Source organism: Apus apus, chromosome 2, assembly GCF_020740795.1.
Source record: "Apus apus isolate bApuApu2 chromosome 2, bApuApu2.pri.cur, whole genome shotgun sequence".
Classification (NCBI taxonomy): Eukaryota; Metazoa; Chordata; class Aves; order Apodiformes; family Apodidae; genus Apus; species Apus apus.
Genome location: NC_067283.1, coordinates 144,813,013 through 144,840,322, shown reverse-complemented (window position 1 = coordinate 144,840,322; position 27,310 = coordinate 144,813,013). Strand labels below are relative to the sequence as shown.

At 46.2% G+C, this 27,310-nt stretch overlaps 2 protein-coding genes across 2 annotated transcripts in view; one reads left to right on the top strand and one right to left on the bottom strand.

Moving 5' to 3' along the window:
- Window positions 1-726: 726 nt before the first annotated feature.
- Window positions 727-25,993, top strand: FBXO32 (F-box protein 32). Its single transcript, XM_051610808.1, has 9 exons — window positions 727-952; window positions 4,074-4,186; window positions 5,901-5,950; window positions 6,625-6,717; window positions 13,852-13,945; window positions 14,833-15,017; window positions 18,589-18,771; window positions 19,944-20,087; window positions 20,791-25,993. The coding sequence occupies exons 1-9, from the start codon at window positions 837-839 to the stop codon at window positions 20,878-20,880; spliced, it is 1,068 nt and encodes a 355-aa protein (XP_051466768.1). The 5' UTR covers window positions 727-836; the 3' UTR covers window positions 20,881-25,993.
- The window catches only part of NTAQ1 (N-terminal glutamine amidase 1), a 39,298-nt gene continuing 27,007 nt past the window's right edge, over window positions 15,020-27,310 (bottom strand). The window contains exon 6 of the mRNA XM_051610813.1: window positions 15,020-15,574. Within this exon, the coding sequence (XP_051466773.1) occupies window positions 15,438-15,574 (137 nt within the window). The 3' untranslated portion in view covers window positions 15,020-15,437. The remainder of the gene's footprint in view (window positions 15,575-27,310) is intronic.

Sequence of the window (27,310 nt, the reverse complement as noted above, 5' to 3'; positions counted from 1 at the left end):
CGTGCGATCTTTATGTTATTTGTATCCATAAATTGAATATAAGAGCTATACATGGGATTAAAATATGCAGGTAACATCAATTTTTATATATTTGCATTCACAGAATCACAGAATCTTAGGGGTTGGAAGGGACCTCAAAAGATCATCTAGTCCAACCCCCCTGCCAGAGCAGGATCACCCAGAGCACATCACACAGGAACGTGTCCAGGCAGGTTTTGAATGTCTCCAGCGAAGGAGACTCCACAACCTCCCTGGGCAGCCTGTTCCAGGGCTCTGTCACCCTCACAGGAAAGAAGTTTTTCCTGATGTTTACGTGGAACCTCCTATGTTCCAGTTTGCACCCATTGGCCCTTGTCCTGTCACTGGACATCACTGAAAAAAGCCTGGCTCTGTCCTCCAGACACTCGCCCTGTGCATGCATTCTACATGGAACGTTTAATATCAACAACGCGGACACATAACGCTTTTACGTACGCTATATAAACTCACTGCATAAACTCACACGGAGGGACACACCAACTGCGCAGGCGCAGCTTTTAGGGCTGCTCGGGCCCCGCCCCCTCCCGCCCGTGGCCCCGCCTTCCCCAGCCCGTGGCCCCGCCCCGTGCCGCGCGCGGGGGGCGGGGCGGCGCCGATAAACACCGCCACGTGCGGCGGCGGGGGCGGGGCCGGCGCGCGCTTCCGGCAACACGCCGCCCCGCCGCCGCATAAATAGCGCGGCGCCCGCAGCCCCCGCGTTCCCCGGGTTCGTGTCCCGCGTCCCGCGCTGCTCCGGGCGCCGGTCCCGCCGCCCCTGGTTCCCCGTCCCGCTTGTCGTCCCGCCCTGCCCCGCCGCCATGCCGTTCCTGGGGCAGGACTGGCGCTCCCCCGGGCAGAGCTGGGTCAAGACGGCCGATGGCTGGACGCGCTTCCTCGACGAGAAGAGCGGCGGTTACGTCGGCGACATCAGCAGGTACCGGCGGTGCTGGCGGCTCGGTCCCGCTCCCGGTCCCGCTCCCGGTCCTCCCCGCTCCCGGCCCCTCCGCCGGTGCCGCCGCCGGGGGGCGGTCGCGGGGCGCCTCGGCACGGCCCTGGGCCGGGAGGGTTGAGCCGCAGGCTCCGGGGCTGCCGAGCTCCGTGGCCGGTGCCGGCGGCGGGCGGGGAGACGGGGGGAATGTCGCGACATGGCTCTGCCGGTAGCCCCGGGCTTCGGCGCCCCTGGGACGGGCGGGCCTGTCGGCCGGGGGGGCTCGGCGGCGTGGCCCGGGCCGGCTGTTGGTGCGGAACGGGTCTGCCTGGGTCCCGGCTGCCCCGGAGGAGACGGCCCGGCCATCCCTGCGGCTGCGGGGCGAGGCGGAACAGCAAGGGAGCGGGGCCGGCGGGGGCTGCCCTGCGGCCGGGGCCGGGAGTCCTCGGGGAGCATCACCGAGCGTCTCCCCGGGGTGCCTGGAAGAGTCTGTCCCCCTTCTCCTCCCGAAACAACCCTTCGTCGGGTTTCTGGGGCCGAGGAAAGCTGATGTGTCCGCAGCCCCAGGTCGTCCCCAGACCATGAGTAATGGACCTGACGTTGCTGCTTGACTCATCGGGCTGCAAAACATCCCCAAACCCCCCCAAGACGGCGAAGCACCGCGGGCAGGAAGCGTTTGCAGCAGCCGCTGCCTGGGTGGGGTGGGCTCTGGCCAGATCGCTCCTGTCAAAACCCAACTTTCCTCGCAGAGATGCAGCTTGTTTTCGGCTGTGCGCAGGCAGGTTTGGGTTTGCTGCGAGCAGGCTGAGGGATGGGCCAGGAATGTCTGTGACAAAGGGAGCTGGAGTGAGCAGGGGTTCGCTGTGAGCCACTGCTGAGATGTTCTTGTGCAAGGAAGCTTACGGAGCAGGTCTAGTATCTCCTTTTACGTAAGATATAAATAAAAATCGAGTTTAGAATCCAAAGTGCCTGGTTTCTACATAGGCAGAAAAATGTCAGGCTGGTGGTAGTGTGATTGTGTTAGGAATACTGAGTTTGGCACAGGCTTATATGTCCCTTTTCCCAATAAAAAAAGCAAGGTGACATACATACCCCAGACTAAGGTCCTTGCAGTGCCAGGTGATGGTGCCCAACTGTTCAACCTGTCAAGATGCCTTGAAGAAGTGTGTGGAAACCTGGCAGTACATAAACAGGGGAATAATCTGCCTGCCATGCTGGAATTTCTCCACTGCTGTTGTTACGAAGGTTTCATATTACACAGTCATTCAGTAGGAAGTCAACAGCCAAGGGTGTACTGCTGACATGTAAGATTTAAAGCAGATCTGTCTTGTGCTCTTGGGCTTGGATTCTGCCACTGTGTGGGGCATATTAACCTGGGCCTTTATTTGATTTTTTTGATAAAATCGGAGCTTTGAACATGTCAAAACTGCCTCTTCCTTATTGCCATACCTTGTCCTCAGGTTTTGGTCTCCCTGTCAGAAATCTGCATGCATGGGGGAAACGTGCAGCTGAGATGTTCTGCTCTTGGGTTTAGGTTCCCCTGATCCAGCTCCAGCTGGTTGCAGTGTCTGTTCCCCAAGCTGTTGTTGCTGTGAATACTGTCCAGCTGCGCTGCTGCAGTTCTGCTCTATTGTCCTGGAGCCTTCAGGAGTGTTGCCTTCCCTGCAGCTGTGATGCCCTGTGAGGAGGGACTTGGAGGGAGAGCTGAGGCTGCTGGTGTCCTGAAGCAGAGGGAGGTTTGTTCCACCTCTGGAACTCTGTGCAGATGCCAATCCAGGATGCTGCTGGATGAGGTCTGGGTCTCTCATGGGACTGAAATGCTGAGTTGGTCACTTGACTTCAGCGCAGGCTGGCAGGGTGGCTGTGCTGGCAGAAAGCAAACCTCCCTCTCCTGGCTGCGGGCCTGGGCTGGTGATCCTGTTTACCAGGAGGGGGAAACAAGAAGCCCTCTCCTGGAGGCTTAATTCCTCTGCAGGAGGCTGTGTTGAATAGCTGTTGGAGGTGTGATTCCCTGTGGTGCTCACATATCATTTTGGGGCTAAACAGTGTAAACACAAGGTCTAGAGGAAGCAGCATGGCTGCATAAGGGTCCTTGTGGCTGTAGCAGAGGAAACTTGCCCAGCGCTGTGTGCAGCAGCACCTGCCAGAGCTCTAGGGGTGTCCCAGAGCAGCCAAGAGCTGCAGCGAGGTGCATGGGACCCTTCTTTGACTTTAGACCTGCAGGCAGCCATCTCCCATCCCTTGCCAGCTGCTAGAGCAGTGGGGATGGCTCTCCTGAATGCATCCCCTGTCTTCTCCCCAGCACCTGTGAGGCATCCCCACAGCTCTGGGCAGGGGGGCCTCTGCTGGGCTGCTGGTGGGTGCTGCCTTCCTCTGCCACAGTACTGTGGCTGCCCAGGGCCTTCTCAGTTTCACATTGCTGCTTGCATCTGCTGATTGCAAATCTGCAGAACGTGGAGATGTTGATGCACGGCCTCTTCATAGGAAGTCTTTAATTGCCCTCAAAGAAAATAAGGGGTTACAGTGCCCTTTGCTAATAATACAGCAGAACTCCAGCAAATGCAGAAGATGGGCTGTCTTGGACAGAGATCCTAGCTGTTAATTTGTACAGTCACTACTATATGGGATTTGGAAATCCACCAGTCACGTCTGAACATCAGCAGAGCTTTTCCTGTAAACTGAAAGAATGTTTTGTAGAGACTCTTTTGTTAATAAATATTTTGAGTGCATATATGTATGTCCTCAGTGATGTCTGAATATGTCCTTCTGTAGAAGTCCGACTGGCTCAGAGGAATCTACCACCTACAGTAGGAGGACATGGTGTTAATCAAAGACAGAAGCAGGTGAAAGGGAGGAAAAGAATACTTTCCAGGAGTGTCCCAGCATTAGCTATGCAATCTGTATTACCTGTTTCTGTCTGTTATCTTAGTTACCACAGAAATGAGGCACCAGAGGCTCATTTAAAAATACCATTACAAAAACTGCATGTAGACTTCTCAAGAGCAGGCTGTAATGAGGCAGCTTTGGAGGTCACCATGAAAATCTGTGTATTTTCTCTCCTTGTAGGAAATATAGCATTCAGCAGACTGCAGAAGTAAACAGAATCCTTGTTTTGTGTCATTCACAGCTTTTGTAAAAAGGATGATCACAACAAAGAGAATCTCTTCAACAGCCTGAACTATGATGTCGCTGCCAAGAAGAGAAAAAAAGACCAGATTAATAACAAAGCCAAGGTTCAATGTAAGATGTCTATTTGTTGGGCTTTTCAAATAAAAGTTGCTCCAGGGGGATGAAAAATGCTTTGTATCTGTTTTTTGCGCAGTGCATGAGGAGTCTTCTAGAGTGTCTCGGAGGGCTTTGCGCCCATGTTTGACCTAAGTAGAGAACTTGGATAGAGTTTAATGTGAAGATTTATGCCCATTAGTAATCCCTGCTCTTGAGGAGTTCTGCTTGTTATGTTCAGATTTTTGTCATTTGTGTTTCTCAGAAGGAGGGTAATTTTTTCCTATGGTACATTCAAATGAACCAGTTCCAGTTTTTTTTCCCCCTGTAGATTTCCTTGTGCACAGCAGGCTAAATTTATTCTTCCTTCCATGTACATGTTGAGTACTAATCTATGTTACTGGAGGCTACAAGCCTGAATGTGAGCTTTGATCCTATCTCTGTGAGTGGAGTGCATGAAAAATGAAATAAGATTTCAGCTTGCTCAAAACAATGGAAGGTTTGAAATGTTTCTGTACACAGTGGGCAGCCAGGGTCTCAGATGGTGCACCATGGGAAGACTAAGGGGAGCCTGCAGGGACAGCAGGGTCTGCGTTGGTCTGATCACAAGATAGGTACTGGAGTTAGCTGTGAAGGCTACAAATGTAAACACGCACAGAGGAAATGAGTTACAATTCCCACACTACTATTAGCTCATTGTGCATCCCCCAGGATTTTGGAAACTGATGCCAAAATCTGGCCCCTCTGTGCATTTGATTCTCTGAACAAACAAATGTTACCATGACAGTTTTTGGCTGAATTATGCTGTGACCTGCTATTTAAAAGGGTCTGATGCAGGGTCTGCATGCCTGTAACTGAGAGTGGGTTTGTCCTTGGGCTCACAGTACCAGGCAAGAGTACATTGCTGCATCCTTAGGTGGAAAAAAGACTCCAGGAGCACAATAGATGCTTTAAGGAGAAGAGTCTAGGAGAATTTTTTTTTCTTACTCTAGTTGTTGAATTGCTAGTGTGTGGTGGAAGGATGGTCAAAAGCCCACGTGAGAATGGGGTGGGAGACAGATCAAGCAGCATAACTGCCATTATGGTAAGGACTCTTTGCAAAGAGTTAGCAGCATGTGGTGGGTACACAGGAGCTATTTTGGGGAGTGGATGGGACAACTCCCATTTCTGAGGGAAGGGAGGGGCAATTAGAAATAGGAAAATTTTGGTCCCTAATAGGTTTTTCTTTTTTAGCAAGTTAGCTGCAAGCACAAACATGCTCCTCTGAGCCTGACCTCACTGCTTGAAGTTCTCTCCCACATGCCTGGTGTCTCATGACATTTTTGCTCAACTTCAAAATTGACATTCAATCCCAAGCCTGTAACCAGGGTAATGAATAGTTAATAAAATCAATAACAACAAAACCTGGCTGTCAGCCACACTTAACTGCCTGGGACCAAAGAAGAGGAGGTGCTATGGTATATCTGTGACTGGCAGATTAAACATTTACAGTCTTGAGCTGTGTCACTGAAACAGGAGCCCTTTCTAAGGCTCAGGGCTGCAGTATCAAATGAAGCAGTGTGGAAACAAAATGGCTCAGCAAGTTGCTGGTTTTGGTTTCAAGTGTAGTAGTATAAACAAAAAATAACTTCATTTCCTCTAAAAGGGCAGTAAATGTTGTGAGCAGAACAGAGATCCGTCCCTTTGCAAGGTGGAAGACTAACTGAGCAAAACTCTCTCTTTATCCAAATAGATTTCCACCAGGAGAAGTGGATCTATGTTCACAAGGGAAGCACAAAAGAGGTGAGTGCCTCCCTAGGTTCTTTGTTCCCTTTTCTGCTGTTTTTTTTTTTTCCAAGTGGTGGAAGATCCTGTGCTGATATAAATCAGCAGAAGCTCTTAAGAGATAAGTGGAAGATCTGGCTTGTGCTTGGAATTTCAGTAATGATTTTAAGCCCCAATCAGGGAGCCAGGGTTTGCTGCACAAGGGCCTGTACGTGCATTTAAAATACGACTTGTTTGCTTCCCTCAGTTAAAAAAACCCTCAGCCATTTGCAGACCAAGCCATAATACTGTTCTTGGCTTTCACCCAGTACAGTCCTAACATGGAAAATCATTGGAATTCATCACAATGGCTTGCTTGCCCTCTTGGAGAGAAGCAGCTGAACAAGACTGCTCTGAACTCGCACTATATATTGAACCCCAGGAATGTGTGGCTTATTCTCACCCATAAACTCAGGGGTCATGATCAGAGCTGGGGTCAGTCTTGGGAAACTACCATAGTCTACATTGGCCTGTGTCCACTCTTGACGTCAATAAGTGCAGCTCTGCAGGAGACAGGCCTGCCTCCTGTGGCTGTGAGCGGGTCCCATGGCTTGTACCCTTTCACTTGCTAAATTGAGTTGCCCTGGGTCATGTCCTCCTGGTGCTGTCTGCACTCCTGTCTGCTAAAACATGACACTGTTTTTTCTTCTCAGCGCCATGGTTACTGCACCTTGGGAGAAGCCTTCAACCGGCTTGACTTCTCCAGTGCTATCCTGGACTCCCGGCGATTCAACTATGTTGTGAGGGTGAGTGAAAGACCAGGGTTTCTTTTGCTGTGGTGGTAGTGAGGCTCTGAACTGAGCATAGTTTGGGTGATGGGAAGCACTGGCAAATAAGAGGTCCAAGCATGCGAGTGGGGCTGTTGGGCTTTACTGTGTGAAGTAATTAATGGGAGCTGTGTGGACAGATGCCCCAAACCTCCCTTTTGATCTGTTAAAATGGAGAGGGAGGTGGTGGTAAAGTGGAAGATGGACTGTCCTTAGCCTAGCATTCGTACTTTTCAGTTGGGAAATTCACTTCTGAAACACTGAAAACTTAGATTCTAATTCCTAAGTTCTCAGTTCAGCTTCTAAATATGATTCCTGTAGCTGCAAAAGGAGCATGGGCTCTCTGTAGAAGCCATGCAGCAGTTGGGACCTCTTTGCACAGAAGGCAGCAGCTCCACAAGGGCTGTGGAACTTTGTCTCCTTTGAAGTGACACAGAGGATACTCTGGGGAGCCAAGTGTTTGGGGGGTGAGAAAATGGGCTGAACCTATTGCAGGCATTGATTTTAACTTCTCTGTTACAGATCATGGTTGCTCTTAATCCTGTGTGATTGGCAGTGGTTTCAGTGGGTGAAGCATTTGTTTAGTCCTGACACTATTGGTGGGAAGGAGTTGTCAACCCTATGTTCCCCATGCTCTGGCTTTGCATAGTAGATCAGGGCTTTTCTTTTGGCTCTGGGTGGCCAAGGGGAGCAGTAGTGGTCAGAGGAACTGTCCCAAGGGCTGTATGTTTATGTGCATGTGATCTGCAAATTCATCTTGAATTTCAAAATGCTTATCAAGGTTTGGAATTCAGCAAGCTTAAAAAAAAAGTGTTATTAACTTGAGGCTGTTTATAAACAGCTTCTTTTCACATCTCATCTGCAGTTGATCACTGAGACACCAGCTGTTCAGGTTTTAGGTTCTGGAGCAAGCAGCATGGGTATTGCTTTTCCTTTGCCGAGTCAAATGTCATGAAAAGTGTCTAAGAAATAATCTGAGCAAGTTCACCTTGGCTTGTTCACTGCCTGTCTAGGTGACAAGGAGACTGAAAACTTCTGTCATCCTGGGAAGGGTACAAGCCCAAGTTGGGGATGCTTAACCGCTTGCTGTGCAGGAAGGGCACTGGCAATCACTTGGATGTCCCACTGCCTGGGGGGTGGCAGGGTGTGGGGATGCTGGGGCAGGCCAAGCAAGGTACAAATCCACAGAAACTCAGGCTGTCCTATCTCTTCTGGTCCTGGGTCAACTTGTTTTCCTACTTGTGCAGAAAAGGTGATCACCAGCACTGGTGTACTCAGTGTTTTCTGATACCACATATATATGCACACAGCTGTGTCATCTTCAGGGGGATTACTGTGGAGGGAATAGATCATGCCAAGGCTAAAATGCCTTAGTCAAATATAAAGGAGGAAAATAAATTGGAACTTGTATTTGGTGCTCCAGAGATGCCTTTGGTAGACTGTATTATGACAATGAAGAACTCCAGAGACCTCTGCTAAGCATGACCTCAGGTCATGCTGTGCAATGTAATGGGTTTCTGCTCTTATCCCAATATGATGATTCTTGCATGGGACTGCAATGATTGAGCAGAAGTCCCGTTACATCTTTTGAAAAGCAAACTCAAATTTCAGTCAAGTCAGTGTGGCCTTGTGTAGAGACTCAAGATGACCACCTTCCCCCTTTTTCCCATGAGGACTTCATAAAAACATCCCTGATCTGCTGTGTATCCAAAGTAGTGTTCTGTATGGAAGTCAGTATATATCCTTGTTTTGACAAATTACCTCTTCTGAGCTTCGAAGAGTAGTGTTACCCCCAGTAGTTTTCAGGATACAGCTCTACTGAGAAGTATGAAGCTTCCTAATTGAGGCTGACTTGTGGTTTGGCAGATTAAAGAAGGTATTAAACCTGGTACCATGGATCAAATATAAAACTGACTTCGTAAAATGAAGGGCTTGTATCGGCCAAGTCTCCAGCGGATAGTAGCTCATAATATGCCTTATGTGCCAGATTTACTCATGGAGAGCTCTGCCTAGATGTGGATTTCATTTATGGTCCCTTGCAAATCGCAGACATCGTAGAAAACAGATGAGCAATCTGTCACATGGAAAATGCCTTGAACATTGGCAGGCAAAACATTTTTCCTTTCCCTCCCTCTCCTTGTTCTCTCTAGTTCCACCCATTGCTCAGGGTATCTGATAAATGTCACATTACTTAGTTCACCAAACAAATGCAAGGAGGGAAGTAGAGTTGGAGGCTGGGGGACAATATGAGGCTGTAGGGGAAGAAAGGAGAGAAACAGCTGCAGGCTTGAGTTTCTGTCTGCTACACCTAACCTTGCCCTGTGGAGAAATGAGCTTACATCACTGCTGAAGGCAAAATGGGCTTTCATGGTGAACATCAACTTGCTATTCTCACAGAATCATGGAATGTTAGGTGTTGGAAGGGACCTTAAAAGATGATTGAGTCCAACCCCCCTGCCAGAGCAGGATCACCTAGGGCAGGTCACACAAACACATCCAGACAGGTTTTAAATGTCTCCAGAGAAGAAGACTCCACAATCTCTCTGGGCAGCCTGTTCCAATGTTCTGTCACCCTCACAGTAAAAAGTTTTTCCTTATGTTTATGTGGAACCTCCTATGCTCCAGCACCTGTTGCCCCTTGCCCTGTCATTGGACATCACAATGTCCAGTGTTCTCACAGCTTTCCTTTTTTAATTTCTCTGAATGTAAGTATGACAGTGTTTTCAGTGCTGATTTTTTTATCATACAGAAGTATCTGCTGCTTAAGGTATACCCAGAATAGGTTCTTGGAGCTCCCAAATGGCCCGCTGATAAAATGGGCACCTCCTTCAAGTGAAGTGGAGGTGTGAGCTGCAAGAAGCTAGGCAGGTATTTTTCATGGGCAAATAGCATCAGCTGTAGGCAGTGAGTTCATGTAACTGATGCAGAAGAAATTTTCCTCCAACATCAATCTTGTCTTGACAATCTGCTGATAGAGGGCTGGAAGTGCCAAGTGTAGATACTGGTACCATGACTTGCTGATCTTTTAAGCTATAGCATCTGCCTACACGTTACAGGACAATGTTCCCTTTTTAGAGCTAGTAAGGAAGTGTGACTTACACAGAGGACCCAAACTGTTCTTGGTATTGAAGCAGTCCTGGTTTCTCTGGTCTTTCAGATTTAATGAAAAGACTGGAAGCATTCTGTAAGCATAAGTAATATGAACAGTGCCAAAAGTGCCTGCAGCCCAGAAGTTGTTGGTTCTCCTTTGGGAACACACTGTTCAGATGTCAGTGAGGTTTTGCAGGCTGCTTCCTTCAGAAAGTTTTGTCATATGATGGTTGTAGTAATGTCTCAAGGGAAGGTGGTGTTTCTGATCATAACAGCTTGGGTCAGGTTAAGCTGCATGGGTACAGCTCTTCTGGAATAACATCTAGATAGTGTGCAACCTGCTAAAGTCTCTTAAATTTGTTAGGTTTTTATAGCAGCTAGCTCCAGGAGTCCTGGATTTATGCTGTGCTGAAAGAATATCAGCTCAATGCTGTCTCACAGAGGTCTGTCAGCACCTGCACTGTAAATCATTATAACTTGCCTTGTTCTGCCTCCCAGCTGAAAGCCAGTGTGACATTTCAGCCATGAAGTTGAAAGAGTAAGGAGGGTCTGGGGCAGGAATTTTTCATTGCAATACACTTCTCTAAGCAGTCCAGATGTGAGGAGCCACATACCCAACCAGAAGCTTACAGATCCCCACAGAGTGCAGTCCAGCCTTCCCTATAGATGGTTTGGCATATTCAAGAGGGGATTTACACTTCAGTAACTTGTGACTGACTTGTGATTTTAATAATTACAAAGCATTTCCCTCTTTCAGGCAAGTTTACACCCTTCTGCTCAGTTGCCCTTCTGCAGCAGGCCCTGTGTGCTGTAAGCCCCCAGCTGTGTGTTACATGGGGTGTAGACTGCCTGCACCCCCAGTGCTGAACTGAGACAGTGGCAGAGGGACCATCTGGCTGAAGCAGGTCTAAGCAATGCTGTGCACAGTAGTCATGGGTGTGGAGCAGCATGTTTTCATGGACCTGAAACAGGGGCCATGTTCCTTGCCAAATGACACTTGTTTGCTTGTTTTTTACATTTTTCCATGTGCTTATGGGAGGAGGACCTGCTCTGCTCCCCAGGCTCAGTGGCTCATGGCACCAGCTGCTTCAGACTGACTGCTAGTGGGGTTTGAACAGGAGCCCGTCACACTCATGGGGAGGTGAACAGGTTATTGTCCTGATGTGGAAGATGCTGCCTCCTGCCAGCTTTGCAAAGGTTCTGGAATAACTACTGCGTTTCTTGCAGACCCCTGAGAGCAAAAATATAGGGGTGAGGTAGTAGGAGGCATTTTCCTGAGGAAAGCTACCAAGTCACCTTTTTCAACTTTCTAGGAATTTGAGTGAATTGGGATCTAATGACCTGTTTTCCAGAGGTTTTACAGATTTCCCAGCTCTAATTAGGAGTGGCTGGCATGCAATCACTTAGTGCTTTTTGAAAAGCAGGCCTGTTAAAATTGTTCTTAACCTTTCCCTGTGCACTCTCTCTTACCATCTGTCCCTCTCAGTTGAGCGTGGGCTGGACTTAATGCGACCACATCATAACACACGCTTGCAGCTCTCCAGCCTCTTTACCCTACTCAGCATTAATCTGAATTCATCAGACTGCTTTTAGTCTGTGTTAGGCACATAGCAACATGGATTTATCTTTTTTATAAAGTTGTAGACCCAAATTTGGCAGTCAACTGAGACCATGCTCTGCTGGGTCTGTGCCAACACTAAAAAACCCTCAGTGCACTGGAGCACAGGTGAACTGTATGGCTTACCTGTTTTTTGTGTATTTCATGAGCACAGAAGAATTAAAAAAACTTCTGGAGGGCTAGCCAGTCTCTTAAACCAGTGGTCTTCAGGGAATGGAGCAGTCCTGGAAGTATTCACAACATAGTTTTCATATGGAATTTCATCCTGTGTTTATTGCTTCAGGGGACAGGAGATGACACATGATATCTGAGCCGGTTCACTGAACATTAAATTGAACCTTGATAAACACAGACAAGGCAAATTTGAATCTGTTCCTTTGGCTAAATGAATTTTGTACCAGTTTAGCATTCTTCCAGGTGCTGAGATTTTTATCCTTGCTCATCTTGAAGAATGGCCCTGGCATCCAGCCCTTAGAGTGTTGCATGATGTGATGCTTGTCACGAGGTGCATTTTGGTGTTTTCAGTATCAGGCACAACATTGCTAACACCCAGCCTGGAGGAAGCTGTCTCTGTGCCAGTTCCAGAGTGGTGCAATCTGGAGACAGCAGTTGTTTATGCACAGAAGAGCTGATCTGATGTATAGCTAATGTACAGATGGAGTCTGGCAAGTTGATTGCTATAATCACAGGTCTGAAGGCTAAATAGTTTGAGTGTAAGCAGAGTGTTACATACTACTTCAGGACACTTTTTTTTTCCTCCTGTATTTCACAAAATTAATAAAAGACCTTTTTAAAAAAATTACATCTTGCAGACTGCCTTGTTTTTAAGAGTCTAGTCCTTGTGGTCTCAGTTTAGCTGATGGAGCAAGAGGATCCACTACTGCTTGTGCAACAAATACTACCTTGTTCTCCTGCATCTCTTGTTCCCCCCAGATGAGCCAAAAAAGCAGGCAACCTGCCCTTCACAGAGATAGAGCAGGTCTTTTTTCATCTTGTTTTTGGTTGTGCAAGGTACAAGATATTAATAGAATGTAAACTCAAAGCCATTTGATGATGGTGTTGGCCTGGAAGTTAAGCGGAAGAAGGGACTGGTCATTTTAGGTGACTTCTCTGCTCCTAACTGGCAGTCACATGCCAGCACCTGGGACAAACAGAGCAGGCAAGTGACTGCAGTAATAGCTCTCCCTGAGCTCTCCCTGCTTCATGGCAAGCTGCCAGTGGCTTTTTGGATACATTCCTGCCATTCTTAGAGCAGGGTGAGCAGGGCAAACAGTTCAGCTCATGACTTATCAAGTCTTGTCAAAAGCCATCTTAGTTATTTGACACAAGTAGTTGCACCTTCTCTGAACTCTGTGGTGCCAGCAATGGGATGCTGTAGCTGCAGATGATAAAGGATTAATAAGCTAGTCATGTGGTAATATGTTGATTGATTTGTAGCATAAAAGGTTTTTCCTTTCCTTTCTATGTACATCCAAAACAAATGGCCTGACACGTGGACAGTCTGTGTATTTATATAATGCTGGGGGAAGGGAGGAAGGCTTGGAAGATCATGGGGCCACATGTTCTGCAGAGCATGATCCACAGCAAACTTCCCCAGCTGTTCTTGTGGTGGCAGAGGGCTGGGGAGGTAGAGGGCATCTTCCCTGTGGGCAATGCTTCCTTTAGCAACTGCAGCCCAAATTCAGCATTTGACTTGTCCATGAGTCAGGATGATCAGTGGTGGGAAGCAAATCCTCATCGAAAGTAAAACTCGAATTTTCATTAGGGGAGGTTAACAGGACAAATAGGGAAAGGTGGTTTGGTGTTGCAGCTCTAAGAGCTAAACAGAGAGGAGGAGACCTTGGGGTGATGGGGGTTTGTTGTGGGGAGTGTTTGTTTTTAATATAGAGCTTAACCTTTCTGTCATGGTGACAGCACTCTGACAAAACCCATGCAGCCCAGGAGTTTGACGTAAATTGTGGAGTCTGATTCTCATTAGTACCCCATCAATAATATCCCCATCCAAACAGGCATTTGCTCATGTTCCCTTATGACACGGCTTGTTTATGCCCCAGTGAAGGACGGTGATGTTGACTGTTGTTGCCTCGGTGTGACTAGAGGCTGTCAGTCCCAGCACTACTCTGTGGTTTCTCTGCATCTCTGAACCATGAAATCAAGTTGTTGTTTTTTTTTCCCCCAAAGATCATTAGCATGCCTGTCCCCCCCACCCCTTCCAATGTGGGTTTAATTATTTGGCCCCTGCTCTCCTCTCCCTTTGCATTAGTTTGCTCTGTGGTTCTGTCTCCCTTTTATTTTCGAGCAGCAAACAAGTCTCTGGACTGTTTTGCTGTGTCATGTGACCAGGAGTCAAGATTAGAAAGGTATCTCTGTGCTCTAAGGCTTGCAACTTCTATTTTTATCCACAGCTGTTGGAGCTGATAGCAAAGTCTCAGCTGACGTCACTGAGTGGCATTGCCCAGAAAAATTACATGAACATTTTGGAAAAAGTGGTGCAGAAAGGTAAGAAACGGAAACAGTGAGGGGGAGGAGGAGTCTGATTTAATCTGGTGTTCTCTGTGTGAGCCACATCCTCCAGAATAGTCAGGCAATGCAAGATGGGTGAAGAGGGGTGCACTGCTGCTTATTTCTGTAGTGTGGTTCCACTTTCCTCTCCCTCAGTGAAGCACCTGGTGGTGGGAGAAATGTCTGTATTTTAGCAGGTATCTGGGAGGCAATTGCTCCTTCTCCCACTTCTCTCACTTCCACCCCTTCTGCATCCTACTGAGTCCTATTTCTGACTGCAGAAGAGATGGCTGCCCCTGCCCCCAGCCTGGCACAGCTGCAGTCCCTGCTGCTGCCTTGTCACCAGTTTGCTGTATCACCAAGTGCTCCCACTGCTCTGGAGGAAGGCAAAGCTCGAGGGTTGTCTTCACTTGCTAGAGGGGCTTAATTGTGGTTGAGATGTGCCCCGTCCCTCCCAGGTGCCTTGGCTCTGGCTGAAGCCTGGGAGTTGAGAGCACCCTGTTAGTGTGTGTGTGCAGAATGAGAAGGGGGACCCTGCAGTGTCTCCCTACGCAGCAGCCGGGGTAGGTGGGCAGGAGGTGCATGTAGAAAATCTCTCACACCTCTCTGAGGAGAAAGCTGGCTGGTTGCCTGTGGCTGGATGTGGCAGTGCTGTAGAAAGGGCAGGTATCTCATCTGTTTATCCTGCGAAGATCTCTTTCCCTCTGCTGTCTAACCTGCTGTGACTGGCTAATGTTTAAGTGCTTTCCTCTAAGAAGAAAAGCATAGGTTGGCTCTCCTAGCCTGTGAGGTTATAGCAAGTAACTTGACTTGCCTGAGAAACCTGTAGATTCAGAAAAGGATTTGGGTAATTCCTATTTTTAACCTTTTCTTTTTCTCAAAAGTCCTTGAAGATCAACAGAACATCAGGCTAATACGGGAGTTGCTGCAGACCCTTTACACGTCCCTCTGCACATTGGTTCAACGGGTGGGCAAGTCTGTCCTGGTTGGAAACATCAACATGTGGGTGCACAGGATGGAGAGTATTCTCCACTGGCAGCAGCAACTGAACAACATTCAAATTACCAGGGTAAGCACAAATCCTGAAAGCTAAAAATAATGTGGTTCCTTCATAAAACCTTCTCATGTAGCAGATCTCATTTGGGTCACTGCATCCTCCTGTACTCCCAGTGCAAGCATAGAGTGCTGGAGGTGGACCTGGAGTTGCCAAAATAACTGGATGCATTTCTAGCACTATTTGTGTCCCTTAATTCAAACTCTGTACACAACCCAGGATCATGGTCACTGTTACGGGTCACAGATTGTGGCTTGACTCCTTAATGACCACAAAGTGCTGTGCAAATAGAGCTGGGCAGGAAGCCATCTGCCCCTCTTGAGAGTCTTCAGAGACTAGTATTAAAAGTCAGCTCCATCTTTCTCAAACTGAGAAATTGCCTTCAAAACTTGTTTATCAGATAGCTGAGGTTTTAAAATTTGTTTAATCTGTAAATTAAATGCAAATTTCCAAATAGCTGCATAACTCCATGCTTCCTGGCTGAAAATACCAATGATTCTTCCAGTAGTCTGGAGCTGCCTGTTCCAGCCGGATGACTCCTGCTTTCACAACATCTGTTTTTTCAACAGCATCTGTGGGGATGGGAAAGATGTATTAGTTGATAAATTCCTAACCTGGCTTTGCATGGGAATCAAAGCTGAGCTTGTTCCACTCCACAGAATTGTAGAAGGGTTGAGGTTGGAAGGGACCTCTGGAGGTCATCTGGTCCAGCCTCCCTGCTCAAGCAGGGCCATCTACAACCAGTTACCCAGGACAATTTCTAGATATTTTTTTTTTCCACCTCAGATGGGTACTTAGTCCACAGAAATGCTAAAGCTTTCCCCTAGTGCTGACTCTGTTGGTGTGCCCCTTGTAGGACTCTTCTGCAGTGAACTGAGTTGTGAAATTCCAACTCGGACAGACCAAGGCATGGCCCAAGGGAATATAAAAAGCACCTTTTTCCCTGGTGGGTCAATCAGAGAGGTATTCACAAAACAAACAAATGGCCTGCTTTCATCATTTTATATGGTTGTGTCCTCTGGGAACACCACAAAACCATTTCCAGTCCTTCAGTTAGAGTAATGCAGGCAACAGGCTGCAGAAGATGAACTCTGGGAAGTCTCAGGGAGCTTGGAGAGCTGCAAAAGCAGCAGTGGCCTATCTGATGGTGGTCTCTGTCCTTCCTGTGCTGTCCCTCCTGGTGCCCAGCCCTTGGGATGGGCTGCAGCTCCCTTTGCCCTGCAGGGGAAGCACTGGCCTCACTGTGGGGTGGCTCCTAGGGCACAACAGGTCTGTGAACTGGGGAGCTTCTCTGTGCTGGGGCACTGCCAAAGGGTCAGCTCTGCTGGGCATCAGCTGCCCTGAGTGCACCACGGGTCAGGACCTACCTCCTGCTGCTCAACACAGTAAGAATACAGTGTGGGTTTTTCCCTCTGCCTTAGGGGCCCATAAAACACAGACAAGCGTTTCAAAGAACTTTGCTTATTCAGACAACAATTCATCAAAATATTGCTTGTGAAGGGACCTGCCATTTAGGCATACTCACTTGTAGGTTTACAGACACTTTTCTAAAACAAACAAACGTTGAGCTTGCAATAAAAAAAAAAAAATTCACACCACTGAAGATGACTTCAGGTCAAGCTAGAACAAAACCAGCTGAGTTCAGAGGAAGGAAGAACAAGCTCAGCTCTGTGCAGCCAGTTGCTTACAGTGCACTGGGTGCTTCTGGTATTTCTTGAGAGGGGAAAATGTCTTGCAACAGCCAAGACCTAGGCCTTTTTTTAAAAAAAAACAAAAACAACTTATAAAATATTGTGTGTGCTAGAGCTGCTTTAAAAAAAAAAAACAACTCTGTCCAGAAAGTGACAGCATACTGATCTGCTCTGATCTAATTTGTGTTCTTTCTCCAAAAAAAGTAATGTTTGAAAAGTCCTGGAAAGCAGTACTGAGAGAAAAGAAGTAGCAGATAAGTCTTTGGCCTTGACTCAGGAAACCTGTAAGGATTTGCTAGAGTCACTCTCGTTACTTCAGAAATAAGACATAAGCATGAACTTTGGGTGGGCTTTTTTTTTTTTTACCCAAAAAACTTTGAGCTTTGTCTCATCTGTTGTGCCCTAGCAAAACTTCTATGTAGAGAGAGTGCAGGAGAATGTAAAAAGCAGGCTGGCAAGGGAGATCAGTGGGGGGTGATCCAAAGCTCCAGTGCATTCTTTCTGCCCCAAAATACGACTTCAGTTTGCACTGATGGGTGGGGATGCTGAGTCTGGAAGTGTGGATTATACTGAAGAAGCATCTACATGTAACAAGGCAGTGTGCATCTCAGCATGCAGCATTAGAGCTGTCATGGGAAGACATGTCCTCCGCTAGCGATGGCCAAAAATGTTGCCTTGGTCATTTGTGGTCCTTGCAGGTACCAGGCTGTGCTGTGTCCAGGCAGGCCAGTCACTGAGGTACCGAAGGGAAGGTGGGAGCTGTTTGTGTGTGGACATACTTGTGCCCATGGAGTTCCACATGCAATGGGATGGCTGGAGCTGGGGCTGTATAATTAAAAGCAGCCTCACACAGTGTGCCCTTCAGTCCGCGTGCTTCTTGTTTGAAACAGTTTGTAGCTCTGCCAATTGTGAGATGGGTGCTGTGACTTTAAATAGCAGCAACCCTGTGCAGGGTAAATTATAAACTTGGCACATCTGTCTAACATTGTTCCTTTGTTGGAGCCCAATCCTAAAAGCTGCCGTTTGCCTTAATAAGGCTGGGGTTGGTTTTAGAGCAGCCAGAGCCCTGCTGATGCCTTGCTCCCCTGTGTGCCTTGGATAGCCCATGAGCACAGAATCTACTGACCCATCCTGGTCAGTTTGTTCTGGAGCTGTGCTGCCATGCAGACTTGCAAAACACTCCTGGACCCTGTGTTGACCAGGCAAAAGTAGATGGGGGGGTGGAGGTGGCTTTTGGCTCTTTAGCTAGGATGTGCTTTGGTGTGGCTGAATGGCCTGGAAAACCATGGCTGCCTCTGATGGGAAAGGGGCAGGTCCTTCAAGTGTTCACAGAGGAAAAGTTAACCTTGCCAACAAAGACTTGGGAAGCCATGCAGGGAAAATCCTGCTGTGGGTACTCATGAGCCACCACTGTGGTTACAGCAGGATCCTGTGATGACATAAGCTAAAACACGTCAGAAGAGCATGAGATTCCCAGCAATGTGTGTAACAGGAGACTGAACTTGAGCAGTAATGCCAAAGTCCCTCATGGTGGAGGGACCTGGGTGGTTAATAGCTGATACTATGACATGGCCAGTGTCCTGCTGTAGTGAAGCTGGTGGTGGTGCTTCTGGGAGTATTGTCTCATGAGTATGGATGTGGGATGGACAAGAAGGGAAGAGGAGGCTTGGAATATAACTCCACTTTTAACTGCTGTAATACAATCACATGTCCCCTTCCTTGCTGATATCTCAGATTGTTCTGGGACAGAAGGTCAGATGTCTCCAAGTAAAGTGTTTCTTTATTCAGAAGAGAAAACTGCTTATGTGAAGAGCAATGTTTTAAAAGCAAGCTGCAAGCTAGAATGAGTTGGGTTTTCAGCTTCCTGGGAGCTCAGCTCTGTCTTTCTCTTCCAGCCTGCCTTTAAAGGAACCACTTTCACAGACCTGCCATTGTGTTTACAACTGAACATCATGCAGAGACTGAGTGATGGGAGAGACCTGGTTAGCCTTGGGCAGGTGGCTCCTGACCTCCAGGTGCTCAGTGAAGACCGGCTGCTGTGGAAGAAGCTCTGCCAGTACCACTTTACAGACAGACAGGTACAAAGAGGGGTGCAAACTGCCATCAGTTGCTTGTTGTAACCCACTAGCAAGTGATCAAACATGGGTAGGACACTCTTAACTGTCTCTTAGATCTAAGTGCTGTGCCGCAAGCTAATAATACAGGCTGGCATGAGAATGGCTGTGCAGATGATTTGTGTGGGGGGTTTTGCGTGCCATGGCAATGATGACTGAAACAAGAGCCTGAGGAATTAGTCATACGGTGAACCTCTTCAACCCTAATCCAGGTGGTAACAACTGCAAGTCATGCAGTTGCTCCTCACCCCACGTGTGTGGGGAAAACGTGCAGGCGAGCTCCAGCAACCACCCCATGTCCCAGGCGCTGACACCCTCGCAGAGGATCCCTGTGGATGTGGTCATACACTTTTGCCCTTTAGAGCAAGAAATCCCCTCTGAGCTGTTGTTTCATGAGTGACAGGACGGAGTGTGGAAGACAGTTCTGCTGCTACCCACGTTGTACCTGTGTAAACAACTTTGGCCTTCTGCAGGCTGGTAATCATCTGGGGCCTTCTAAACTTAAAGACAAACAAAAATCCCTCTCGCTGTTTTATGGTGAATGTCTGGAGTGTTTATACCAGACCTCAGAACTTCAGTGACCATGTGCCATATTTCTCTGTTGACTTGGCTTTTTTTGCTCACCCTGGATCTGACTTTGGAAGTGACTTTGGGGAGGTTACTTTTACTAACAAGTGCATTCAAATCTAGCCTCTGCAACTAAGGAGCCCTGAAAGACTGACATCTCCCAAGATAATGTGATAAATCACTGACTCTTAGAGTCAAAGAAAAAGCAAAATACTTCTGAAATTGTTAAATGCAACTATTTGCTGTCCTGCCAACCAGAAACAGTGGCTAAAGTAGTATGAAATATGTCCCAGGATTCCAGTCTTTCATACAGTAATATTAATGAACTGGGGATAGACCCTGATGATGGTATTGACTGAGGTTGTTGGTGACGGGAGGCTGGTCATTGCAGGAAGTGCAGTGCAGGAGTTTTCTTGGTGTTCCAAGGAAACTGTTATGGGACCAGCAAGGATGAAACTTATACGAGGGAGAGGAGAACAACATGAGTTAAAGGTTTTTTTCCTTATAGAAGGAAAAAACCACCATCATAATTTCATCTGCTACAGTTTTGATGTTGTTTTATCTTTCAGATTCGCAAACGGCTAATCTTATCTGACAAGGGACAGCTGGATTGGAAGAAGATGTACTTTAAGCTCATAAGGTGTTACCCACGGAAGGAGCAGTATGGTGACACGCTGCAGCTGTGCAGGCATTGCCACATCCTCTCCTGGAAGGTATGAGGTGCTGGTGGGGCAAATTCAATGTGGGCATGAGCCACAGGGCACTCAGTGCTGCTTCTGCAACTGGTTTAGGGTGCTCCAGTTCTTTGGCCTGCATAACCTAGTGTTTTTCAGTATCTTAATCCTTCCTCAATATCTTAATCCTTCCTCAACTATTAGGATCCTTTCTCCTCTGTGCTTCAAAGATCCCATCTTCTCTACATTCAACAGGAGTAGTGGCCATCAGGGCCTTCAGAGGGGAGGGAGATGGGCATGCCATAGGGCTGCCTGCAGTAAATCATCTTAGCACAGCCAACAACTCCTGTCACCCATTACATAGAGGTGGATGTTTTGGCAACAGGATTAGCTGGAGCCAGAGCTGATGGCTACAGAACAGCCCAGGACAAAAATATGCTGGCCACTGTGGTGATATCTAAGGCATGTCTCTGGAGTTAAACTCCTGTGGCTTCTTGTCCCTCAGAGAAAAGGGGAAAACAGTGAATTGGATCTTTGCTGGGATTATTTCCCTTGACTTGCCAGTAGCCCCTAAAATCTGAAGCCTAGTTCTAAGCTGTCTGCTTTGATGAGAGTAGAAATATTTGTGCGGGCTCTATGTATTTGCAAGGAGGATGTCTGGCAGAGGGGCAGTGCTAAGTTGGCTGATGCTCTGGCCCCTTCCCACAGTGTCTCTAAATGGAGTTGTTTTCTCCTTTCCCAGGGTACTGATCACCCTTGCACAGCCAACAACCCAGAGACTTGCTCCACCTCTCTTTCACCACAGGACTTTATCAACTTGTTCAGGTTCTGAACTTGGGTCACCGCAGCTTACGCGATTCTTACAGGACACTTTATGCCACTGAGCTTGGACACTCCGTTTGTAAATAGTGTAAATATTCATGTTTGTTCAAAGCTCCTGAGTCAAGCAGCAAGAGGATCTCGGAGATGAAAGGTGAAATTACTCACTGACGTGCAGCACTTAAGGAATACAGACTCCTGTAGGACTGGTGTATACATGCAGCATGTTGTACAGAGTCCCTTTTTTATGATCAGAGTACAAGATACAGGGCAAAAAAACCTTCATTTTTCATTTTTAGAAGTTAAAAATGAATTTGCCCCACAACTATGAGAACTCTTTTGGTTTGTTTCTAATAGAGAGAAAGCAATATGAGGCTAGGACTGTTGAACTGTTTATCCATCTGGTTTTATTTAGCATACATATTTATAAATATGACTTTTTAAAAATATTTATGAAAAATATCCCTGTGACAAGTTTAATAATACTTTTGTGTTTAAAATGGACACATTCTGAAATACTTAGGATAGAAACTCTAGCCTACTTGTAAAAGAATCGCACCATACCACTTTCTACCTCTAATAGATTTGAGTACCTTTCAAACAAAAATCCAGTGTACAATGTGAACTTTTGTATTTTGTACAACGATTTTAAAGGGAAATGTTTGTGATAGTAAGCATCTTTTCTTGTATTAATGCTTACCTCTTTACATGAGTTTTCTTTCTATACTCAGTGCTTGAATGCCTACGTGATAGGCACCATATAAATACCTAAGACTTACTCCATCCTCTTTTAATTTGTTGGTTTTATGAAAGACTAAGCAAAAGGGAAAAGAGAAGCCACAAGAATGAAGATTATCTAAAAGGGAGAAAGTTCTATTATAGAGAAACAAGGGACTGGATTTAATCTTACAATGTAAATTGCATCAACTCCACTAGGTTAATTGCACTGGTTGAAAACCCAAGTGAGGTTAGAATCCGGTTCTTCAAAGTTTCCCTTGTTTTCCAAGATGTACACTGCTCTGTATTCCCACTGCTGTCAAGTGAATTTGGTCATTTTGGAGCTGGTAAAATACAGGAAGAACTGGGCTGTTGAGCGTAGCGAAATGATGCTGTTTTTATTCACTGGAGGACTGGTAGCATCGTAGTTTAATTTCAGACTATTGGAGTGCAGAGTGATGAGCAAGACAGCATGAAGAAATAGGTCAGCATTTTCCTAAACCCGGCAGTCAGGACTGGGCTAAGCAAGGGATTTCCAGCATGTCACTTGACATCTTTGGTTATTCCTCCATGCCAGTGGTAAAGATCCAGCCCAGTCCTTTCTGCTTCCAGTGCTGAGTTCTTTATAGGATCTTCTGACACTTGCCTAGGGCTAAATTTTCAGTCCTTTGGAAAAAGTGGCCAGACTAACTTCACTGTGGCTGTGATCCCACTCATCATGACCTCTGTTGCATACCACACTGCACTTTATCCTACAGGGGAGCTAGAAAAATCCAACTCATATATAACAGTTGGAAAACCTGCAGTGGAATTTTTTTGTCATTTGCCAGTAGATTTCCTGTGTAGCACTTTCTCTGTGCATGATGTAAGCAGGATACCTCGGAAGGGTAAATATTTAGTGGGCTGTGTGTGACTATGTACAAAGAATTGTGAGGAAGAGGAGTACTCAGGACAATTCAGGAAGAACTACTTGAGTTAATTATTGTTAAATATTCTGTTCCTTTTTTTACATTTTTATAACTGACTCTTAACACTTTTCTGCAGCTTTTTGTATCTTTAAAAATTGACAGTATTTGCGTTTTTGCAAACTAAATCACTTTGCATACTCCTGGAAGAGAAGCAAAAAGGGAAAAAAGCTGCCTCTAGATGGAGCAGTGCAGAAGGTGGGAGGAAGACCAGGAAAACGCTGATAAAAACTGTCCCTTCTCCTGCCTTCCAACAGCAAACCCAAGCTTTTGCTCTTCTAGAGAGCTCTAAGAGCCTGTCCCACTCCTAGTCATGGCCCAGAGCTTGGCAGTCTCCAGAGATGAGGAGAAAACACGTGAGTTAGGAAGCTTGATCGTGGTGTTGATGCCCCATCCATCAGTTTGACTGCGGCTGGAAAACATAAGCCTGCTGATGGTTTTCATGTCAAGTGAAAGTGATTTAAAAGCTGTTACCTTGGAAAAAAGAACTTATGCTTGTCTGGGGGGGTGTTTGTAAGTGAAGAAGGCCAGTTTCTGTTTTTATTCCTGTATTGACAGCAGCGGATAAATGAGGCTGAAATCTGGCTTGGTGAATGAGGACATGAAGGACAGAAACATGCAAGTGAAGGGAGTGAAGCATTGCCACTGTATTTGGTTATTCCTGTAGCTCCTTTTTCTAGCAGTGAGAGGACCCTGTGCTCCTTGGCATCTTCTGTTTCCAGCTCTCACTTGGGGATTGTTTGCTTGTTTCATAGTCTCATCCTTGCCACCCATAGTGAGGCAACCTGTTGAGATGGGGAGGCAGCAGGACTTCAGTATGAAATGCTGGGGGGTTGCCTAGTCTGAATCCATGCTTAGCAGATACCACTTATCCACTGTGAGACTGTGACAATGGGTGAATTCTAAGCTCAGGTTTGAATCTGACCTAGTGTTTTTCCTGTAGAGCAGGACAGAAAATCCCAGCATTTGGCTGCAGTTTGGGTACATCTCAGCTCCAGCCATTGCCTCTGTCAGCCTTTCACTGGTCTTGAGCAAAGAATTTATTCTTTGTCCTCTGTCCAGAGAGCATGGGTCATGCTGAAAATATAATCTGCAACTGAGGCTCCTATTAACAAAACTTATTTCAATTAGTGTGTTTTTATTTCTTAGCACTGTGTAGATCTTAAAGGATAACAGTGCTGAGATGACTTGTTAATACCTGCAGACTCTTGTCGTGTTGCTTGGGCAGGGTGCTGGGATGTTGCTGTCAGTGTCCAAAGCAGCAGAAAACCAAGCAACTGCTGTACTGCAGAACAAAAAGGGCTAAGCAAAAAGAAACAAAATAAGCCTCATTCAGTTACTGCTTCAGTCATTACCCTCCTGCTACAGCAACTGTCAAATAAGACCTTTATCTCTTTGGGAGACTCATTGTTTCTTGAGTGACTGGTACGGGGCGATAGCGTGGTGAACGAAATACTCTTGTATTTAAAATAAATGTTTTTGCATCAAAATTTCATAGTCTAACCTCTTACAAACAAAGCGACCAGTATTTTAGCAGTGCAAAGGCATCTGCTTGGCTGAGGATGGCAGGGTAACAAAAGCAGCTGTGGTAACAGGGGCTTTCAGGCAGGATGGTGTTAGGCTGCTCTTGTGCAAAAAGGACCTCTTTATTTTAGGACAGTTGTGGTAAAGCTGTAATGAAGGGAAAACAGGCTTTTACTTACATTTTGGTAACAGAATGTACTTTGCAAACGGCATTTCACCTTCCAGTTAGTTGATGCATTCCCATTAGACATGCATCAGTTCTTGTACTGGGGAAGGAGGGTTTTTTCTCTCTTCGTGGTATTCTCCTGGAAGCATATCCAGAGAAATCTCATTACCTTCAGAGGATGTGTTAACCAGTGCAGCAGTGTGGACCGTGGTGCTGTGAAGAGGAAAAATAGATCCATGCAGGAGAGGAAGCTTAGGAAGAGAGGGATCCCAGAGGTGATCTGTTTCAGCTTGCTAGAAGAGGCAGGTATTTGGAGTTTGTTCTTAATGTGATAGCCACTTCAAGAGGCACAATTTCAGCTGTACATACCTTAAGCCATTTATACTAACTATGGTATGGTAAAGTTTGATCATAAAATGTGTGCACATGCTCTTAGATTGTTTGGGTTTCCTTTTTAATTGTGTTTCTAGATCCTTTTATTTTGTAAAGTGATTAGGAAAACTTGTATTGCTCTGAAGACATTGCTTTGTATGTAAACATTTAATTGCACCCTGCCACTTTCTGTATATGAGAGTATCTTTTTTTATTCTTTGCCATCAGGTTTTGAACTGTTTGTTTTCCCATTTCTGTTTGACTTCAAATATTCTTGCAGAGTTACCACCTTCTAGAACATATGCAGGTACTAAACCACCTTTTCCTGCCCAGGAAATTCCTTATCCCTTAGTAGCTAAATTTGACTTAGAACAGGAACATTTCAAATTCTGTTATGGAGCTAATAAATCAGATGTGCTGTTTCATGCTTATCTTCTGCTTGGTACAGCAGATCAGTGTTGTCCTCTGAGGTTGCTTTTTAAACCCACTGCACAGCTTCCCTGTAGATCAGCACCTAGGCAAAAAAAACAGCTTTAAATTAAAATGCCATTCTTTCTAGCTGGCCTGTTTGCAAAAACATAGACACTGTGGAGCTGATGGCTGACCAGGTTGATAAAGACTCACTTTTATAAGGTTCGGGACTCTTGCATTCTGCTTGTGCTACTTTTTGTAGCTTCGTTCTTATGCTGAGGCTTGGTCCAAGGCTGTGAAGATGTGGCCAGCCATCCCCACAGCTGTCAGCAGTGGTTGCAGGGCTGTGGGAGTCTCTTTACTCGTGCCTGATTTCTATCCCATGTCGTCCTCTGGTGATTTCATTGGTAGCAAATCGGCTTTGCAGGCCCAAAGCCCCAGTGAGAACAAATCCGTATTGTCCTTGACACATGCAGTCTCCAGTATATTAATACCTTGGAACACCTGAAAAATTCCCCCTCCATTGACCAAGCACAGCCCTTTTTCCACCTGGAAGGGCAACTGAGGGTGGAACTTGAGTTTCCTTAGCCATTGTGTGCTGCAGAGAATGCTAACAGGTCAGCTACCAAGAGAACATTTTAATTTGAAATAGCAAGTATGCTCATCTTTAGGAACTAATCTGCAGTAATTATAAATACCTACTTATATATGGAAGAGAGTGTGTGTTCTGTTTTGGCTTTCCTCTAAGTTGTAAGTAGAGATTCTGAGAAGTGAAAGGCATCCCTTGTATAATAAGACTCCTGTTTAATATTATTGTGTGGTTAAAATCCTTCCATTATAAATTTGCACACTTTTTTCTTTTTCCCTTGCATGTTCAACTCTGATTTTTACAGCTGTTCTGTGCAGACAGTAATGTATTTTTGTAAAACATTTTTGACACTGAATTGCAATAAATGTTCAAACAATGTGAACCACAGAGTTGACTGTCTCATTGCTTCCAAGTTGGTGACCTCATCAGGCTGAGCTTCTGGTGACTGTAAGCAGAGACTCTTCTGCAGGAACATCCAGAAATCGAGTTGCTGTAGCAGTAGAAGAATATCCCAGAGAGCTGTTGTTTCATTTTGCCTCGAAGGAAAATGAGATGAATGGAGCCCTCATTTCTAGCAAAAAAAGTAAAATAGTGCTCACATGGAGCTCAAGTTGGTGCATCTGTACTAGCCCAAAGCACAGCAGTGATTGCTGCCTCAAAAGAGATCGCCAGTGCTCACACAGGTCCGACAGCTTCAACTTGTGGCTTATGGAAATGGACACGTTATCCCAGTGACTTTATCATTTTTTTCAGTTACAATTGCATATGGTTGGAGACAGGACTGCAGCAGTCCAACACAAGCTCTAGCTCAGAGAGAATGTGAGTAGGAGCCCACTGAAGGGACTCCCAGTGTATTAGGGAAAAGCAGTTGAAAAAGCAAATGAAATGTGTCTTGTGTTGGAACAGGAGAAGTTATTCTTGTAAGACAGGACTACTTGCCTCATGAAAGCTATGCCAGCTATGAAAATAAGCACAAAAGGCAGGTGCTTTGGTTTTAATCTCATTTGAAACGTCGAGTAAGGTATGCTTGAGTAGTTTCATGCGTCTTTTTGTAGCTATGCTGTGCTTCAGGTCTATAGTTAGGGGATTGCACCCCCAGGTACAAGCCTCTGGAAACATGAGACAGTCTACAAGATCACCAGAGCCTTTCAAAGAAGGCAATGAGAAAGCTGTTAAGACACATTTCTTACTCAAACTTTCTCAAAAATATTCTGTTCTACTTATTTTAATAGACTAAATACTTTAAGGGGAAAGCTTGAACTTTTCAGGAATGTGTTGGGTGGGTCAGTGAGGTCTGTCTATAATTCTTCCCATTTTCATGTTATTGCTGCCAACACCACCTTTTTAGGGGTGGTGAAGCAGCTTGAAGCATGGATGAGGTTCTCCCTTGATCCATGGTAAATTTACCATGTAGAATTCCTTCAGGTGCCCTCACTGTCTGTCTCTAGTCTAACAAAAAAGTAGAGTTTGGGCCAAAAAGCACTTAGAAACTACTTAAGCAACAAATACTAAGTTTATGATTCAGCTTTGCCCCAACTTTCCCTAATCCTCGGTTCTGCTTCCCTGCTTTACAAGGGGCGTGGGGGTGAACCCCAGCCAACCATGCAAAGGGTTGCTTTGTCTGTGGCAAAACCTGAGCTGCTCGTGCCATCAAAACTGCAGAAACTAGAGAGATCTGTTTTCTAAAGGCTCTATAAAT

Coding starts and splice junctions, on each gene's coding strand:
- FBXO32 (XM_051610808.1), top strand. CDS start 837: ATGCCGTTCCTGGGGCAGGACTGGCGCTCCCCCGGGCAGAGCTGGGTC. Junction 953..4,073: donor TACGTCGGCGACATCAGCAG/GTACCGGCGGTG, acceptor TGTCATTCACAG/CTTTTGTAAAAAGGATGATC. Junction 15,018..18,588: donor ACAACATTCAAATTACCAGG/GTAAGCACAAAT, acceptor TTTCTCTTCCAG/CCTGCCTTTAAAGGAACCAC.